The following is a 20,583-nucleotide window of genomic DNA, read 5'->3' on the forward strand; positions in this document are numbered from 1 at the left end:
CCTTTGTTTTTCTCAAGTTTGCAAATAGTACCAATCCTTCGGTTTGAGGGAGAAGTTGATTACATGACTGGTTTCACTTTTAATCATTAGAACCGTGCTGTGTGTGAGGTAGAGCAGAGAAATTGAGATTCACAAAAATTAAGTAATTGACCCAAGAAAACTTAAATATTAAGTGGCAGAGCTGAATTCTAACCCATGTCTTTATTACCAGTGTGTCTGTCGCTGGTATCTGTTGCCTCTGTAAATAAATTTTTCATGTGTGTAGATTTCAGTAAAATTTTAGGAATGGTGGTTAGTGTAACTCAAGACAAAGTGTGAAAGCCATAATGGACTTATCCCCCACTCTTCCCCCATGTGATATTTGCCACGTCAGATCAATCACTTAACTAGCCTAATGAGTTTTTATTTGGTAGAATGTTAGAGAAAGTTTTGAGTAGTGAATCTTTCTGATTACCCTGTGCCCACATAGGGCTACACTGCCCTTTGCCCACTCAACACTGTGGTGATATAGTGGGTTGGATTTGGTGGTCTCTAGGTGGGGAGAATGGATGCCTGAATGCCTTCCTGCCTCCTTTTCTACATTGTATCTTACGTAATTCACCTCTTGTATGCTTGCATTCCTCAACCTCCAGAGTGCTCAGCCGTAAGATAGAGCTTTCAAATTTCATAATCCACCGGGTCCATGAACTTAACTCCTAATAATTTCAAGGTATACAAAGGAGGCTTTTTTTTTTGTAAAACTTGATTAATTTGTAACTGTACACCTGATTAGCTTGTTAAGAATCAGAAAGAAAGTAACTGCTTTTTCCATTTTTGGATTGATCAGGGTTTAAAAAAATGAAAGGGAAACTAGAATGTGAATTCTCAGCAAATTGTTGAATATAACATTTTAGGAAGGACTTTGAAGCCAGGAGCTAGAATAAAGACCGATTTTCCATGTTAATATTTTTTAAAAGCATCTGTTAATATACATGTTTATATATAGGTATATATGTACATCTGCTAATATAATAGTGTGTACCTATTAAAGTGTATCTGTCCTATTGTGTATATATAAAATAACAATTGAAATGAGGCTTAATCAGAATTAATAAACAATGTCATATAAAAAATATTATTCCTAACTACCCACGTACTAAATTTCATGAGTGTTTATTTAGTATGTTATCTAGGATCCTGAGACTTTCTTCTGAGTTGGTTATCCATATGCCTAATAATAGCTTATTTACTTGTGTAGGTAGGGATTTATGTTCTATAAGACATAATAATCAGTTACCATGTTGTTCACACAGATAGAATAGCTTTTGTTTTAACATTATCTTTTAAAATTCTAAATTATGCTTTATCTCCATGAGTAGAAATTAAAGGGAGAAGGTTTTTATTCATATGTGAAAGAATTTGTGTGTAATTATATTTTCCCACCTGTGAAATAGTCTGTCTTGGTAGGTATTGCTCCATCTCTGGAAGTCTTTGAGATAGATGTCTACTTTAAAGGGTCCTACAGAATGTGTAGTGTATATCAACTAAGAGAATATGGAAGATCTTAAAGCATACCACTTTTAAACATTCAGTCTTTAATAGCTTTTGTTCCACAAAAGGAAGTATTACAGTTTTGAGCTAGTATACATAACTCTCTTCCATCCTGTTTTGGGAAGCTTAAACATATTTGATATTAATAATTTAGAGCTGTTTTATAAATTATCTAGATCAGGTTTTCCATTTTACAACCTTTTATCTTCACCTGCAGATTTGTTCATTCATGGAACAAATTAAGCTCTATTATATGCAAACCCCATGATGAATAAGACACAATCTTTGTGCTAAAGGACTTTGTAGGCTAGTAGGAGAGATAAGACCAGATCAGGAACAACTATAATACAGAATAGCATGTAATATATTCACATGTGAGTAGTATAATCAAAATGGTAAAGTTAGTTATTGGAAGAAAAGATCTTTTTTAGCTCTGAGGATCAGGGAGAACTTCTCTGAATAGGTGGCAATTATTATTATTTTAAGATGTCTTTAAAAAGGGTAATTTCACGAAGAGGCATTACTGAGTGTATGTAAGTGGTTAGATACAAATAGAATGGTAGCTTATCTTGGAAATAAACTGTAGAGTCAAAGAAAGCTCAGCCTACACTTCACTTTTATTCCGTAAGACTGGAGGAGTAGAAATCATGAGAAGTGTGAGATTTTATAAGATAAGGGAGTAAAAGTGGATTCATTCTCCTTAAAGATGTCAAATTTTAGATGAAGAGAGGAAGTAAGGAGTAGATGAGAGAGTTAGATTTGGAGTCAGTGAAGGAGTTTTCACACCAGGAAATTGGTGACTTCACAGCGTACAGTGTGGACAACATTAGGAGAGGCAGGTCGTTAAAGAAGGTGAAATGAGTGAGGGGGAATATGTGAAAGTTTAAAGAACAAATTTAACCCAGTAGAATGGAAGTTTTTGAAATACGTAAGAGAATTGGACACAGTAAAAGTTAAAAGGCTGTTACTATTTTGAAAATACCTAGTGTAACCAACCAAATGACACAACGCTTGTATCTAAATTGACTTTATAGAAGTCTTTTCATGGTGCCTTAAAATACCCAACGCAGATGTTTACTTCAGTCTTACATACTTAGAGCAGATCGTTTGTTTATTCTTTTCCTGGGATTCTTTCCAGGGTATTATAAAATAATAGTCATTGTTTATGTAGTGCTTTTACAGTTTCAAAAAGTTTTACCTTGAAGAATTTAAAAATTTTTTATACTATATACACACACACATTTGATATTAAATTTTGTTTAAATTTAATTTCAGTGCTTGGAGGAAAATCTTAAAAGGCTTGTGGTGGGGGGTATTAATGTTCTCATTTTACCAGATGATGCAACCAGCTTTATTCAATGACTTGCCCAAGCACACTCTTATCTTTTAAGCTTTATGTTTTTCTTCAACTTGAAAAAGTTTCTCTCTGGTAAAGCAGTTGAGTAAAGCAGTTTTTTTGTTTTTTTTAAAACTCATTGTGGGTGCTTAGAAACTTGCCAAGGATCTAAAAATATAGTCTCTGAGAGAGGGTAAGTGAACTCCTGTTCTCTTGCAGACTTTTGGGGGTTCCTTCTGTCTTGCTGCAGTCCTTGGTAATATCATACAGCAGGGCTGTGAATAATTCACAAGCTGGATATACCCTACTGGAATAATTGAGTGTCATCTCCTCTTTGTGACTTAGTCTCTAGGTGAAATTGATTTTAAATAAATTGATTTAAATTCCAGTTTAAATCAGTAATCAAGAAAATACCATTTAATCATTTTCCCCACAAAAGCACATTTTTATTTAACCTTAATAGATAGTCTCTTAAACTCAGTTTTCATTTTCCTAGAGGGACATTCTATACATTGAAATGCAATGCTTTATTTAAATGTTTTCAGGTTAATTTTGCATCTGTATCAGAAAGCAAATGATTTGGTTGTTTTATTTACATAAGCCAATTGAAATAGATACTGCTGAAGTTTATCTCTTGCTCTACTGATTGTTGATGGATGTTTGACAACCATATGGTAATGTAGACAGTTATTTTGTTTGACATTAAAATGTATTTCTTTGTGCCTTTTTCTTTCAGATACATAATTTTTAAATGAGAATGATACTTTTCAAAGAAATATTTCAAATATAAATAAGCATTGTGGAAGGAATCTAGGGAGTTTCTAGATCAGTATGAGAAATTTCAAATATTGGATTAGGCAGTGACCTCTTTATTTTCTTCCTTTGGGAATCTTTTTGATTAGGATTTCCAGCCAGTAGATGAGGAGTAGACTGGAGCTCCAGATTGGAAGCTGTCCCTACTATCACTTCTCTGCTCTTTTCCAGAATTGCTGAAAGGGAGCATGGAATTCACCAACAGAGTGTACAGCTCCTCCTCAGCAAAGGACTGCAAATCTGCTCTGAGTGAATCACAGCTGATTCTTTGGGGATAGGATACTTTCTTTCCTTGTTCCAAATAATCTGTAGAGAGACTTGAGCTCCTATAAGGAGTCTGTGGATCATTCACAAAATGATTTGTAAAGATGTCATGATCCCTTTGTCTCAGATCAGGGGTTCACAAACTTTTTCTGTAAAGGGTTAGATGGAAAACATTTTCGACTTCGTGGCCAAGAGGCAAAATCTAGAATATAATATAGATACTTACATACAAGAGAGAAAGCAAATGGTCACAAATTTTTATTTGCAAAATTCAATATAGAATAATTAATAATCGAATACAATTTTTAAAATACAGGCCTACTAATGAGAAGAATGGAATTTTTTGGTGGGGAGAGGATAATATTTTGCTTACTTCATGTTCAAAGTTAGTATTCCCTGTCCTCAAATTGATTGCAAATGTTCATCTGTGAAAACTATTCTTAGCTCACAGGTTGGATAAAAACAGGTGGGAGGCCAGATTTAGTCCATGGGCCATAGTTGCTGACCCCCTGTATTAGACCATAAATTGCCACTCTTCTGTTACTTTTGAGCTTGAGTGAAAATCCATTTATGTAATCCTTTCGAACATTCAAAGAGAAATTGGTCTTTAAGGCTTTAAGTATAATTTTTACTGAAGTATTCTGTTTGTTCTGGTGGAGAAACGGAAGTCTTGCCATTCATTGTCATTCTAGTGGATGTCTAGTCTTTTGAGAATTTGTTGAATTTTTAAATAAGTAAAAATTTATAAGGCATCTAGTGAAGAAAAAATTAGGTCTATAATGTGTAATCCCAAGGATACAAAATATAGTGTAGTTTTAAGTATTAAGCATTCTGAATATTACATGTACTAGGAAATCAATGTCTTTTATATTAAAATTTTATATTCAGTCCATCCTGCTTAAAATTTTTTTGGTTTATTCAGGACAAAGAAGGCAAATTAAAAGGCAAAGCCTTCCTAAAACAGCTAATATTTTAGCAGTTGTGAGAATGATGATTTCTATTCCTTTAACAAAGGTTTTCAAGTGAACTGAACATTATTTATGCAGTTGCATAGTTAATATGCGAAACCACAATCCACTCACAACTGATTTTTGTTGTTGTTGTTGCTTTTTATTTTTCTAGGATTTCTGTCTGTGTAAGATATATTCATTACCCAGTAATGAAACTTTGTATATACCATATGGCAGCCTTGTTCCTAATGTGAATTATAAACAGCATGCGATTAACCATCCTCTGGTATGAGACTTATATCTACTGTGGCATTCACTAAAGCGTCTGTCTGATGGTGTGATGTTTTAGGACTTGAATATTTGGTGTTTCTTGGTTTGTTTTAATTTCATATTTTCACACAAGCTTGGTCTGTTTACCTTTATTTTTGTGTCCTTTCTTTCTGTGTTCTCCCCACCTCTCTGCTTCACCTTTCTTAGCAAAGATGAGGATTTCTACCTTCAACATACATTGTTGGTCTTGTCTTCTGTTTTTGTTAGGAGGGACAGCAGTGTGATAAAAGAGGAAATCAAAGCCTTTCTTGCCAATCGGAGGATTTCCCAAGCAGTTGTTGCACAGGTAACAGGTAAGAGCTGAAGAGTCCTTTATTCTGGAATCTTGTCTAGTCTCTACCTTCTGGTGCAGATGTTGGAATATTGCTTGCATTTCTGCATTGCAGTGCAGATCTGTCAACTTAGGCATGATAATGTATGCCTGTGATTTAAAACCCATTGTCTCCGACATCTTGGAACTTCTCCAGTGACTTTTTTTTTTACTTGTGCTAGTAAATTTTACAGCATTTGTAATAAGCACAAAATTCCCTATTTTATGGCTAAAAAAGGATTCTCTGGTTTTCTTGTAATTGTGACAGAGCTTATGACACATGCACATCCAACTGCTATCTACATTTCATATTTTTAAAAGCTTCACAGTCCTCCAAATCCAATCCCCAATTTTACCAATTAAAAAATGATTCATGAGAGTAAAGGAAGTTATGTTTTTTCAACCACTTTTCTGTATGTGAAAGCTTTCCTCAAAGCATTACTGAGAAGATAAGAATGACCAGTGTCTTCTCCTTGTTTTTATATCCCATCCCATTACCCACCCCACCGCAGCCCCATCCTGAGTATGTGGTGTATATGTGTCATTCTCTATTCAGATTGCATTTTTTATGGAGTTCTTGAATTTTGGGGTAGCATGTGTTTTCTTTGTTGGTCTGTAGTCTTCCTTTCTTGGATATCAATGATTTATAAGACCTTAATAAATAAAATCAACTATGTCTTAGTCATGGGAGGAACCAGAAACTCTTTCAACTACATGTTGTAGTTGATACATTGTTGTGTGTTGTACATTGTTGGATATGAAAATTAATTTGTTCTTCCCCTTCTTTTTTTTAACATGCCACTAGCAGCTCTGTGACTTTGGGCTTTTTAGCCTCTGCACCTCAGTTTCTTACTTCTACAATGATATAGTTGGATCTGATCTTTAATAGTACCTTCCAATTTTAAGATACTATTTCTGTTCTCTAGACATTGATGCATATTGAAGCTCATTTACCTAAAAGGTTGTTATTGACCATTTATTTGGTTAAAAATGAAACTTGAGATTTCAGAAGTCTTAAATTTCACCCCAAGAATCTAAGGTCAGCCAATCTTAATATGTGTGTAACGTATTACACTAGTAATGTATTTTTATAAATGACACTTCCATTCGTGGTAAAATAAAAAGAAAAATGAATTAAAGACATGTCCCTTCGCCTAGAAATCTTAAACAGAAGGACAGTGTGTGAATTTAATTTTTGTAATCTTCAGTTGTTTTTCAGTAGGATATTTAAAATAAATTGTTACCTTTATCTTCAAGGATTAAGGCATGGTGCTAAGGGCATTTTAAGGGCAAGTTAAGTGGGTTTTACCAAAACCCACTGGTGTGCACTATGGAAAGATGGAGCATTGTCTTTCAGGACTTTTATTTCAGCCCCCAAGATTAGCAGCAATAGTATCTTCTAGCTTGTCAGCCTTAAAAAAAAAAAAAAAATTGTACTGTTTTAAAAACAGCATTATAAAGTTGATTTTGCCCAAGTGGAAATATTTCTGAATGTCTTGAATACCCGAATCTTGAATCATCTTGGACTTTTAAAATAATATCTTTTGAAACCCATCAGACATTGATGCAAATTATAATAAAATACCTTTAAAAGGAATTTCTTAGCCATATCTAAAGCATTAGTTATACCATTCATCAAATCCTGCCTTTTGGGGGGTTTTGTTTGTTTGTTTGTTTTGTTTTTTCTATTCAATATTTTTCCTTAAGTTTTTTTAAAACTTATTTTATACTGGAGTGTAGTCGATTAACAATGTTGTGATAGTTTCAGGTGTACAGCAAAGGGACTCAGCCATACATATACATGTATCCATTCTCCCCAGTACTGCCTTTTGGAAAGGGAAATTAAAAGATGTTTTAGCATCTTGCTACTCAAAATGTAGTCCATGGGACAACAGTATTGGAAGCTTATTAGAAATGTGAAAGTACAGAGTATCACGCTATACCTACTGAATCAGAATTTACATTTTAACCAGATTTCCAGGTGATCTGGGTGTGAGAAGTGCAGTTCTAGGAGACTGGTAAGCTTTCCTGATACTAACTTCAATGGATTGGCACCGTTTAACACTGCCCCAGTCATTGACAGTCATCATGATGCCATTTCCTGTTTTTGAAAGCAAGAGTTGAAATTTTTACACAGCTATTATCTGTTATAACACATGGACTGTTCTTTTGCCACTGTAATCATAGGATTTGGTACTGTTAAAACTTCTTCCCCCCATTTCTGCCTCACCCCAACTTATTCTTCCTCCTCTTCATTCCTAGTCCAAAAGCTGGTTCATTTCCCCATGATCAGATGTCTTTAATGGTTCTCCATTGTCTAGAAAATGAAACTCTTTATAATCTACTCCAGCCTTCTCTTTATATCCATCTCCTATTCAGTATAATCCCTAGCTGGATTCAGCTACGTGCTGTTTTCTGCTCACCTGGATGCTAATAAATCGTTGATTGTGCCTAGGATACCTTCACCTCCTCACCTTGGTCTTATCAATTCCTGTTTATCAACATTACCTCAGTTATTATCGTCATTCTGACTTCTTTGATCACTTTAGCCCGTGTAGACCTCTCTTTTTTCTGAAATTAATACACTTAGTTTACCACCCTGAGATATTAAACCTCATTTCAGTTCTCCATTTTATAGTAGTATTCTTTAAAAGCAGAGATCTTTCTTAGACATGCTCAAAGAGTCTAGCATTGCACATACTCTCTGAAGATCTCATGTTTACCTAGAGAGGGAGTATTGGTGAAGCTAACACAAGCTACACATGTGAAAATTTATCCAGTATGACTTTGTTCAGTGATGTTTCCCCTCTAGAAATATTAATTTGCTCAACAAATGCAGCATGAATTCCTGCCCTTAAGGAATTTGTATTTTTATTTTATCTACTTTAATTCAATTATTTACATAAGGCAGGGGAATGAGGATGATTTATAACCAGATTGGTTCATTGTCCCTTTGGTCAACTAACTGAATTCATGTATTTCTCGTGTATTACTGTGTTACATTTTCGCCCAGCCTGTCTAGCCATCAAACTAAACTCGGGGGCACTGCTTTTCATTCCAGAAAAGACATCCGGCTAGAGAATGGGGAGTTAGTGAGAATCAGTATGAAGCTTGGCCCTCATAATTGGCCCACCTGAGATAGCGTGGCCCAAGTGAGGAAGCCTTCCAGGTGCCCAGGGCTCACTCCTTGGGGTACCTGATTAATATATAGGCACATTTTTCTGTCTAAACAAATTAATCAAGTGTATCCTAAAAGAGTGTCTACCTGATGAAATCTACCCCAAAATAAAGTTTAGGATATGGTGCTCTGGAATCTGTCTTGTATTGGAGTCTCTTAAAGTCAGTTAAGTTTAACTCTAATATGTGAAATAATGAAATAAATCAACCTTGGGATAAAAATGAGAACGAGTGGTGCATAACAAAAGGAAATGCTAAATAAAAATGTGTAGTGAGGTGCAAAATTATAACACATGGGCTTGTTCCAGAAACAAAATACAGAGGCTTCTTTTTATAGATTTGGAGGATTTCTATAATAAGATAAACAAGAAGTTCATGGGTGGGGTCTGTATAAATAATATCCTACTGATAGGAAAAATGACAGTATAAACAGGATATAATAACAGTGCCTGCTGAATTTCCCAGCATGTTATTTGTAGCTTTTTTCACAGAGTCACAGCTGCTCCCACCAAGGGTGGATTTTTACCTCTGTAAGAGGTCGAGCAATTTTCTAAATTCTTACTAACCTTGGTGGGGTGGGGAACATACATAGCCTTTGCTTTAGTAATAAATACGTATGTTTTATATTCACTTTCAGGGTGAACCATTTTCTTGGGCTATTAGAATTCTTAAAACATGATTTTCTTTTTAAATGACCTCTGGGAAAAATCACACTGGCAGAATAAATGAGTAAATGGGCAGTGCTTGAGTGAGTGCTTATCAGCTAAATAAATATACTAATTAGATTCATGTCCTCTTAAAAAATAAATAAGTAAAAGGAGAAAAATTAATCATCTCTGAATTTTAAGAAATTTATCATAATTCTGTTTTCTTGAATGATAGCAGTATAATGGAAAAGTGACCATTAAACTTTTGAATCCCAAAATTCTAGTCCTTCTGTCAAATAGCCTTGTGATCCAGGACAAATCATGTAACTTCTCTGAGCCTCAGTTTCTTTATTTATAAGACGAGGGGTTTGACCACATGTTTTCCAAGTACCTTTTCTAGTTGTCAAATTTCCGTTCTGTTTTTAAACTGTTAAGTACATTTAACAAGTATGCACTTTACCCCTATCTAGTCTCTTATTCCCAAAATGTAAGAATTTGTATAAAGAGAAGCTCTGAAACGGTTTCAGAAGTGTTCCAGCTGTATTCAGATCACTTCCCTTTTCTTAGTTATCTTTAAAATGAAGAATAAAAGCACGACATATTCAATTTAATTATGATAATTTCTTTACAAAGTAGAACTTCAGACCAAACACTAAAAACCAACTAAAATGTCAATATACCTTTTTAAAAAATAGACTGTGTTTTAGAGCAGTTTTAGGTTCACAGCAAAAGTGAGCATAAAGTATAGAGAGTTCCCATATACCTCCTGCCCCTCCACACACACACACACAGCCTTCCCTACTCTCAGCATCTTGCGCTAGAGTGGTACTTTATTATAATATGAACCTACGTTGTCACCCAAAGTCCATAGTTTAGTTTAGGTGTAGATGGTTTTGTACATTCTATGGGTCTTGAAAAAAGTGTAATGACTAGTATCTACCATTATAGTATCAGAAAATGATACTATAGTTTCATTGCCTGAAAATCCTCTGTACTCCACCTATTCATTCTCCCCTCTCTCCCCCCTAACCCTTGGCAACTGCTGATCTTTTTACTGTCTCCATAGTTTTGCCTTTTCCAGAATGTTATCATATTCTTTTCAAGTTGGCTTCTTTCACTTAATAATATGTACTTAAGGGTCTTTAATGTCTTTTCATGGCTTGATAGTTCATTTCTTTTTAGTGCTAAGTAATATTCCATCGTCTAGGTGTACCACAGTTTATTTATCCATTCACCTACTGAAGGACATCTTGGTTGCTTTCAAGTTTTGGCAATTATGAATAAAGCAGCTCTAAACAAGTAGAATTTATATCTGTATTAGAAAAGCAGTGTTGGTAGGGCATAAGTCACAGACTATGGTATTGTCCTATTATAATACAAACATAATTATAATGCTTATTTAACAAGATTTTATCAATTCCTACCTAATGAATTTTACTAGTTTTATGTAGAGCTCCACTATGAAGGCTGTTATCTGTATAAAATGCACAGATTTCTGTATATGAGATGGGACTTGTGTCTCCAAATTGAAAAGGTTTAGAGCTTTAGTTTCTATTAGGAGAAAACTTCTTTTCAAATATAAATGTTTTTGCAGAGTGTATTTTAGGATTTTTCCCTTGTCTTGCAGCCTCTGAAGAATAAGAACAGATGTTGTCCTATGGTTCAAAAAATTCTTACTTTTATTCTCATTTTCTTCTATGTTCTGCAATTTGTTGCCACACTGTTTTCTTATAAACACAACACATAAGGTTACCTTCCTTTTCCGTAGGAAAAAATCCGGGCTATATATCTGAATACCCATATTTTCTCACTTTGATGATGGCTCTGAAAAATTGGAGTGAAAATAATTTCAGAGGACACTCTTTGTTGTTAGAAAATGAGTTTTCTACAATTCTTGAAATTTATTGTCCTACCAGGGCTTTAATCATCTCAAATGCAATGTACGGGACCGTACATTTTTGGTGTTAAAAAACTAAGGACGGTTGGTTTTCAAGTATAAAATTTCTCTTCCACCTGTATTTAAAGTAGAAACTATATTTTAAAAACTTTTATTCTACCACAAGCTTTGACAAAAGTGATTTTAAAAGGTTAGACATAGATGTGATTTTTCCCCCTTCAGTAATTTTTACTTTTGTTTCTCCCCAATTCTTGCTTCCTAAGATCATGGAGAAAAGTCTGTACTTAAGGTATAATATTCCTTCAACAGCTTTATGAAATCCTTCTTACCTAATGTAAGTTAATTTTCTTTATATTAAAAAAAGCCTACAGCAAAAAATGACAGAAAGAAGAAATACCCTAGTAAGAGTCAGAAGGTATCTGTGTCTGATAAAATAGCATAACCTAAAGTTCAGCTGTAGGCAGTATTATAAATAACAACCTGCAGAAGAAGGCTCTGAAGGGAATGGAATAAATACCATTTTTTGTAAACTACAAATATGGTCTTTTATACATTAAGGAATTATCCTGTTAACTCTTGAAGTTTACTCAGGGATAGATCTTAAATCAAAGAATTTGATATCAGTTGCTACATTTATTTACGTGAGGAACTGAAGCTTGAACTAACCAAGCTGGAGGGCCTTGATATCTGAGAGACCTATAAAATTTTGAAACAGTCATTCAGATTCTTACGGCCTTAAGAAAGCTTTTAACATCAGCGTGTGTCAGCTTCAGCTAAATTTAACTACAGTTGATCCTTAGGCAACAGGGATTTGAACTGTGTGGGTCTACTTCTATGTGGATTTTTTTTTTCAATAAATACATACCACAGTGTTTCACAGTCCACGGTTGTTTGAATCCACAGATGCAGAAACTGCCGATTTGGAGGGCCAGCTGTAAAGTTATACTTGGATTTTGGACTGGGCAGGGAGGTCAACACCTCTAACCCCCAGGTTGTTCAAGGGTCAACTAACTATATCATTTGATCCTCACAAAATAAACTTTTTTTTTCACATGGATGTCTAATTGTTAGAGTATCATTTTTGGAAATGGTCAACAGTCGTCAAGACCCTAGTCTTTCCCTATTAAATTACATTGGCACCTTTATAAAAAATCAGTTGAATGCATATGTGTGAGTCTGTTTGTGGGTTCTCTCTTGTCGTCCGTTGGACTTTATGTCTATTCCTATACCAATACAAAACTGTAAATTACTGTAAACTTACAGTAAATCTTGAAATCAGAATGTGTAATTTCTTCCAACTTTTTTCTTTTTCAAGATCACTGTTGATACTCTAGGTCTTTTGCACTTCCATATCATTTTAAAATCAGCCTCTCATATACCCTGAGAAAACCATAACTCCAAAAGAGTCATGTACCAGAATGTTCATTGCAGCTCTATTTACAATAGCCAGGACATGGAAGCAACCTAAGTGTCCATCAACAGATGAATGGATAAAGAAGAAGTGGTGCATATATACAATGGAATATTACTCAGCCATAAAAAGGAACGAAACTGAGTTATTTGTAGTGAGGTGGATGGACCTAGAGACTGTCATACAGAGTGAAGTAAGTCAGAAGGAGAAAAACAAATACTGTATGCTAACACATATATATGAAATCTTAAAAAAAAAGAAAAGAAAAAAGAAAATGGTCAGAAGAACCTAGGGGCAAGGTGGGTATAAAAATGCAGACCTACTAGACAATGGACTTGAGGATATGGGGAGAGGGAAGGGTAAGCTGGGACAAAGTGAGAGAGTGGCATGGACATATATACACTACCAAACGTAAAATAGATAGCTAGGGGGAAGCAGCCGCATAGCACAGGGAGATCAGCTCGGTGCTTTGTGACCACCTAGAGGGGTGGGATAGGAAGGGTGGGAGGGAGGGAGATGCAAGAGGGAAGAGATATGGGGACATATGTATATGTATAACTGATTCACTTCATTATAAAGCAGAAACTAACACACCATTGTAAAGCAGGTATACTCCAATAAAGATGTTAAAAATAAGTAAATAAATAAAATAAAATCAGCCTCTCAATTTCTATGACAAAGCATATTTGTAGTGAGATTGGGATTGGGATTTTGTTGAATATATAGGTAAAGCTAGCATCAAGAATCTCTTAATCATATTGAGTGTTCCCATATATGAACATGGTATATCTCTCCATTTGTTTAGGTCTTCTTTATTTTCCATCAGCCATGTTAGTAGTTTTCAGAGTACAGGTCTCACATGTATTTTCTTAAATTCATCTAAATATTTTATGCTTTTGGTATTACTATATTGGTACTATTTTTAACTTCAATTTCCAGTTGTTGGTTTCTTGTGTCATAGAATAGTTGATTTTGGTATATTGACCTTCTGTTTTGTAACCTTGCTAAAAATTCATTTATTTGGTACATCTTTTTGTAGCTTTTTTTGGTAAATTCTTAGGATTTTCTACATGGACAGTCGTGTTATCTGTGAATAGAAATAATTCTACTTCTTTTCAATGTGTATGTCTTCTATTTTTCTTGCCTTATTGCATGGACTAGGACTGCTAGTTAAATATATCTTTGCCTTTTTTCTGAATCCTAGAGAGCAAGAATGCAATATTTCACCATTAAGTGCCATCTTAGCTGTAGATTTTTCATGGATGTCCCATATCAAGATGACCTTTAAAGGAAGTTCCTGTCTATTTCTAGTTTCTGAGAATTTTTCTCATGAATGGATATTCTGTACTGTGTCAAATGCTTTTTCTGCATCTGTTGAGTTGACCATGTGGTTTTTGTTTTTTAGTCTTATTAATATGAGGAATTACACTGATTGATTTTCAAACGTTAAACCTTGCATTCTGGGAAAAACTTCACTGAATTATGATGTATTATTCTTTTATATGGTTTGATTCAATTTGCTGATATTTTGTTAAGAGTTCTTGCGTCTGTGTTCATAAAGGGGTATTGTTCTGGGTTTGTGTTGTTTTTTCTATTCTTGTAACGTCCTTGTCTAGTTTTGTTACTATGATAATATGACCTCATAAGATGAATTGGGAAGTGTTCTCTTGTATTTCTAGAAGAATTGGCATAGAATTGTGTTATTTCTTCCCTAAATATCTTTTTTTTGAGACTATGCTTTTTTTTATTGTAGTGAATATCTTAAACTTGATAATGACTTACTGTCTAAATCTAGTCCCGTAGGACTTGTATCCTGTACTGAAATCAGCAAAATAGAATGTAGAATAGTAGAGATTTGGGGGCCACTAATACTTCAAAGATTGCCAGCACTTTTCTACATGATTTTACCCTCGGCAGAAATATTTTTCTCTTGACAGTTGGCTAGGATAGCAGGATTACAAACCACAAACTAAATTGAATTTGCTTTAGATACAATAGCCCTTCCCCTGTGCCCTAGTATGCCTGAGTAAAGAACATCATTTTTACTGACTTAAGCTATGGAATTTTGCTTTTTGTGTTAGTTTTACAAGTTTTGACTGACCTATCTCTAAATCTGTTCCCAAACAGATCCATGGACAACATCTTGGTTTTTGGACACATTGATTTTAATGTACTTGTCCAATATAACATTGCCCCAAGGTTGCTGTCATTATTCATGATGAGAATCATAGCAAAGAGTTTTTTAGAAACATACTTAATGTGATTTCTTTTGAATATTTCTAGACGTTTTAAGAACTAGAATATCCTATTTTCTGAAAATTGTTTCTTTTTTCTCCTTTGTTTTAAATACAGATTTTCTGTTGCTCCATGAGGGTATACACAGTACTAAATCTCTCCTGTTTCCGTCTCTCAGCCATAGTTCCCTTCCTAGAATAGACTAATGTTAATCACTTTCTGCAGAGATATTTTATGCATTTATAAACAAATATATCTATAGTCCTTTTCTCCTTTTTTGCCAGATAGGTGGTATGCTATATACAGTATTCTGCACCAAGCTTTTCTAACTTGTAAAGTATCCCACGTCAGTATATAAAGAGTATTGTCACTGGTTTGGGATTTTTTCCCTCCGACAGTTTTTTTGTTGTTGCTGTTATTTTTATTGGTACATAAAACAATGACACATCTTGCAATCAGTGTTGTTGTAGATTTGATGAAATACAGTATAAACATTGATGAACATCCTGCTTGGATCCTTCTCCAAACCGGTTGTAGGCATCTGTCCTGTAACCATTGCTCTTCATCTTTGCCAATAATTGATATAGTGTTAGACTTTTTCATGTTTTGCCAACCTAATAGAAGTAAAATGGTATTTCATTGCAGTTTTATTTTTTTGTTGAGATATAATTGATATATACTAATTTCAGGCATACTGCATAATGATTTGAATTTTGTATATATTACAAAATGATCACCACAATAAGTCTAGTTAACATCTGTCACTATACATAGTTACAGAAATCGTTTTTCTTGTGATGAAGACTTTTAAGATGTACTCTCTTAAAAATTTTCATCATTGCAGTTTTAAATGCATTTCCCTGATAACTGTTGAGGTTAAACATCAGTTCGTATTTATTGGCCATTTACATGTCCTTTGTGTGAATTGCCTGTTTAAATCTGTTGCCTACTTTTTTATAGGGTTGTCCTTTTCTGTTTCTTCTTTTATTTTTATTTTAAAACATTTTTTGAAATAAAAATTGTATATATTTAAGGTTGTACAATGCAATGTTTTGCTATATGCCTACATTATCACTGTTTTTAATTATCACCATTTTTTAAAAGTGCATTCCATCTTCTGAAGACTATAATTTTCAACCCACTATTAACATTTAGCAATTCAGTAGCTATTTTAAACCATTTTTTGCCTTTATCTCACACACAGACACTAATTAAATACTTGTTTAATAAATTAAATAATAAAATTTGTTTAGATAAAGATTTAGATAACACTTCAACTTGATGATAATATATTATTTTTTAATGTAGTTACTCTTTTTTATGTGTAACATTTCTTTTTTTTTTTAATGTTTATGTACACCCCCTTTGACCATGTAATTTATCTTCGAAGAATTTATCCTATAGAAATATTTGCTTATGTCTAGAATAATGAATGTGCAGGAATATTTATTGCAGCATATTATATTATAGCAAAAGGCTATTCATAACCTAAGTGTCCATCAGTAGGGGACTAGTTGGATAAATTATGGTGCATTCATATTATAGAGCACTGTTTGTCATTAAAAGAATAATGCAGCTCTATATGTGTTAGGTGGAATGAGGAAGGGAATGGGTCTTAAGGTGTGGGAGGGAGGTAACTGATTTTATTTTTAGGCACCAGTTTTGAAACATATACCATGTCACAGACTCAACAGTAATGTGTACTGGCCAGATTCAACTCAAGTATCACCGGTTTGCTCTTTGACAGCAGTCAGAACCACAACAGGATTTTGTTGTTTTTTACATAGTTCTAAAGTTCATCTGTAGAAAAAATTCATAAGAATAACTAAGACATTCTTTAAAAAGAACAGAGGAAGGAGTTTGAACAAATTTGCCCTGCCACATATTAAAATATACTATATGGTTAGAGTAATTAAATAAAGATCATATTGTCAGATTGATAGCTGTATTACTTGTACAGAACAGAGTTCATTAATATATCCTTGTATGTTGGGAAATTTAGCTTAAGTAAAGGAATTATTTCAGATCTGTAAGGAAGTGATGTTTTTCCATTGGTTGTCTATTTGAAAATGAAAAAATAAAAATACGTCTCAACATCACACCAGAAACAGACATCAGTTTCCGTATGGAATAAAGAGCAAAAAAAAAAAAAAAATATATATATATATATATATATATATATATATATATATATATATATATATATATACTTAAGCTGGATAAAAGGCCTTACATTACTGTTTTGAATACTTTTATTATTTTGAAGTAGGAAAGCTTTTCCTAAGTAATACATAAAACCCAAAAGATAAAGTTAGATGAATTTAACTGTATAAAAATTTTAAGCATATATCCAATATAAGACACTGTAAACAAGATTTACACTGCAAGATATTTGCAATATGAAGAGCAAAGAATTGGTATCTATAAATATCAAAAGAGCAATTGCAAGTTATTATGAAAACAGCAAATAACCCAACAGAAAAAATTACAAAGCTTTCAGTATATAATTTATAGAAGATGAAATATAAATGGCCAATAAACATACAAAAAGAAAATTAAATAAGATCAACTACAAGTTAACAGGGTTTTTTTTTACCCATTAGATCAGCAGACTTTAAAAAGATTGAGGGATACTGCTAGTTAAAAATAGTAGAGTAATTCTTTTCTCCACTTCTGTCTCATCGTAACCCACCATAAACAATAAAAATAAACAAAAATTTGAAGACTTCCATCTTCAGTGAAGCGGTGACTAGAACCTTAAAACACAGACTAAATCAAATAAGAATTCTGAATCAAAACAAAAGAAAATGATAGGCATTGACACATGCCTCCTCCATCCTGGATAAGGTAACAAGTTGCCCTGAAAGTATCTTAGTTTTGAATGGGTGATCCCTGATCTTTGGTTAAAGGTAACAGTTCTAGAAGGGTGAGGCAACAAGAATAATGGGAATATTCCTATATAGAACAGTTCAACATAGAAACCCCATATCTATAAGCAAACATTCCCCAGTCCCTCATTCCCCCAGCTCCTAGCAATCACTAACTTATTCTCTGTCTCTGTAGATTTACCTATAGACAGAATTCTGGACATTTCATAAAATAGACTCATGCACCATGTAAACCTTTGTGTCTCCCTTCATTTCACTTAGCATGTTTTCAAGGTTCATCCATGTTGTAACATATATCAACACTTCATTCCTTTTAATGCTGAATGATTTTCTTTTGTATGGATATACCACATTTTATTTATTCATCAGTTGATGGGCATTTGGATTGTTTCCACTTTTTGGCTATGGTGCATAATGCTGCTATGAACATTTGTGTACTAGTTTTTGTGTAGACATATTCTCTTAGAATATACTTAGGAATGGAATTGTGGGTCATTTGGTAATTCTATGTTTAACGTTTTGGAGAACTGCCAAAAGTTTTCCATTTTACAAGCCCACCATAAATGTATGAGGGATCCAATTGATTTACATTTTCATGGGGACACTAGTCATTATTATTTGTATTTTTAATTTTAGCCATTCTAGTGGTTATGAAGCGGTATCTTGTAATTTTGATTTGTATTTACTTAGCAACTAATGAAGTTGAGCACTTTTTTCATGTGCTTTATGGCCATTTGTACATATTCTTTAAGAAATGTCTCGTGAAATCCTTTGCCTATTTTTTAATTGAGTTTTTGTCTCCTTATATTGAATTGTAAGAGTTCTTTATGTATTCTAGATACAAGTCCCTCATCAGATACAGGGTTTGCAAATATTTTTACATTCTTGTTACTGACTTTTGAAGTACACAAGACTTTAATTTTGATGAAGTCCAGTTTTTTGTTGTTGCTTTTGATGTCATAGCTAAGAAACCATTGCCTGATTCAGAGTGACACAGACTTATGTATGTTTTCTTCTAAGAGTTTTATAATTTTAGCTCTTATATTTAGGTCTGATCCATTTTGAGTTGGTTTTTATATACTATATAAGATAGGAGTCCAGCATCATTTTTTTTGGCATGTGTGTATCTAGTTGTTCCAGCACCATTTGTTGAAAAGACTATTCTTTTCCCATTCAGTTTTCTTGTCACCATCATCAAAAATCAATTGACCATAAAGGTATGGGTTTATTACCTGACTCTCATTGACTTATATGTCTGTCCTTATGCCAGTATCACACAGGCTTGACTACTGTAGTTTGACAGTACGTTTGAAATTGGGATGTGTGAATTCTTCAACTTTGTTCTTCTTTTTAAAAGTTGTTTTGGCTATTCTGGAATTTCCATAGGAATTTTAGGATTTCTGTAGAAAAGCCAACTGGAATTTTAGTAGGAGTTAGAGGAAATCTGTAAATCAATTTGGGAAGTATTGTCATTTTAACAATATGAAGTCTTCAAATCCGTGAAAATGAGATGTTCTTCTGTTTAGGTGTTCTTCAGTTTCTTTCAACAGTGTTTTGTAATTTTCACTTTGCAAGTCTTGCGCTACTTTTGTTAGATTTCTTCCTAAATATTTTATTGTTTTTGAGGCTATTGTTAGTAGAATTGCTTTCTGAATTTCATTTTTGGATTGTTCATTGCTAGTGGATAGAAATAATATTTAATTCGGTATGTTGATCTTGTATCCTGCAGCCTTGGTATACATCTTCATTAATTCTAATAGTTTTTTGTGTGCATGCACTCTTGTATATTTCTTCAGAGTTCTATATACAAGATCATATCATCTGTAAACAGAGGTAATTTTACTTTTCCCTGCTCTATCGGGATGCCTTTTAATTTCTTTATCCTGCCTAATTTCCCTGGCTAGCATCTCCTCTACTATGTTGAATAGAACTAGTAAGGGTCAACATCCTTGTGTTGTTCCTGATCTTAGTGGTGAAGCTATCTGTCTTTTACCACTAAGTATGATATAAGCTGTGGGTGTTTCATGGATGTACTCTATTAACGTAAGAAGTTTACATCTATTGCTAGCTTATTGAGTGTTCTATATCATGAAAAGATGTTGGATTTTGTTAAATGCTTTTTCTGTGTCTATTAAAATAATTTCATGGGTTTTGTCATTTGTTAATATGTTATACTGCATTGACTGATTTTCATATGTTGAATGAACTTTGCTTTCCTGAGATAAATCCCACCTGGTCATGGTGTATAATCCTTTTTATGTTGTTGGATTCAGTTTCCTAATGTTTTGTTGAAAATTTGTATATCCATATTCACTGGGGACATTGATCTGTCGTTTTCTTGCAGTGTCTTCATCTGGTTTTGGTATCAGGGTAATATTGGCCTCATAGAATGAGTTGGGAAGTGTTTCCTCCTTTTCTATTTTTTTGGAAGTTTGTGAAGGATTGGTATTTGTGTGTGTGTGTGTGTGTGTGTGTGTGTGTGTGTGTGTGTGTGTGTGAATTATTTTTGAAACACTTGGTCGAATTTACCAGTGAAACCATCTGACCTTTCTTTGTGGGAAGATTTTTGACTACTGATTCAGTATCTTCACTTGCTATACATCTATTCCGATTTTCTGTTTTTTGAATCAGGTTGTTCTAGGAAGTTATCTGTTTCATCTGCGTTATATAATTTGTTGGCATACAGTTGTTCTTAGAATTCCTTTATTATCCTTTTTATTTCTGTAATGGTCAGTAATAATGCCTTTTCTCTCATTCCTGATTTTAGTCATTTGAGTCTTCTCTCATTTTGCTTT

General features: G+C 33.6%; 1 protein-coding gene across 12 annotated transcripts in view; it reads left to right on the plus strand.

Moving 5' to 3' along the window:
- The window catches only part of HMBOX1 (homeobox containing 1), a 182,794-nt gene that overhangs the window by 100,527 nt on the left and 61,684 nt on the right, over positions 1-20,583 (plus strand). For all 12 annotated transcript variants that reach the window (XM_067039997.1, XM_059071360.2, XM_059071354.2 and 9 more), the window contains one exon: positions 5,431-5,516. In XM_067039997.1, the coding sequence (XP_066896098.1) occupies positions 5,431-5,516 (86 nt within the window). The remainder of the gene's footprint in view (positions 1-5,430; positions 5,517-20,583) is intronic.

Source organism: Kogia breviceps, chromosome 8, assembly GCF_026419965.1.
Source record: "Kogia breviceps isolate mKogBre1 chromosome 8, mKogBre1 haplotype 1, whole genome shotgun sequence".
In the NCBI taxonomy this organism is placed as follows: Eukaryota; Metazoa; Chordata; class Mammalia; order Artiodactyla; family Physeteridae; genus Kogia; species Kogia breviceps.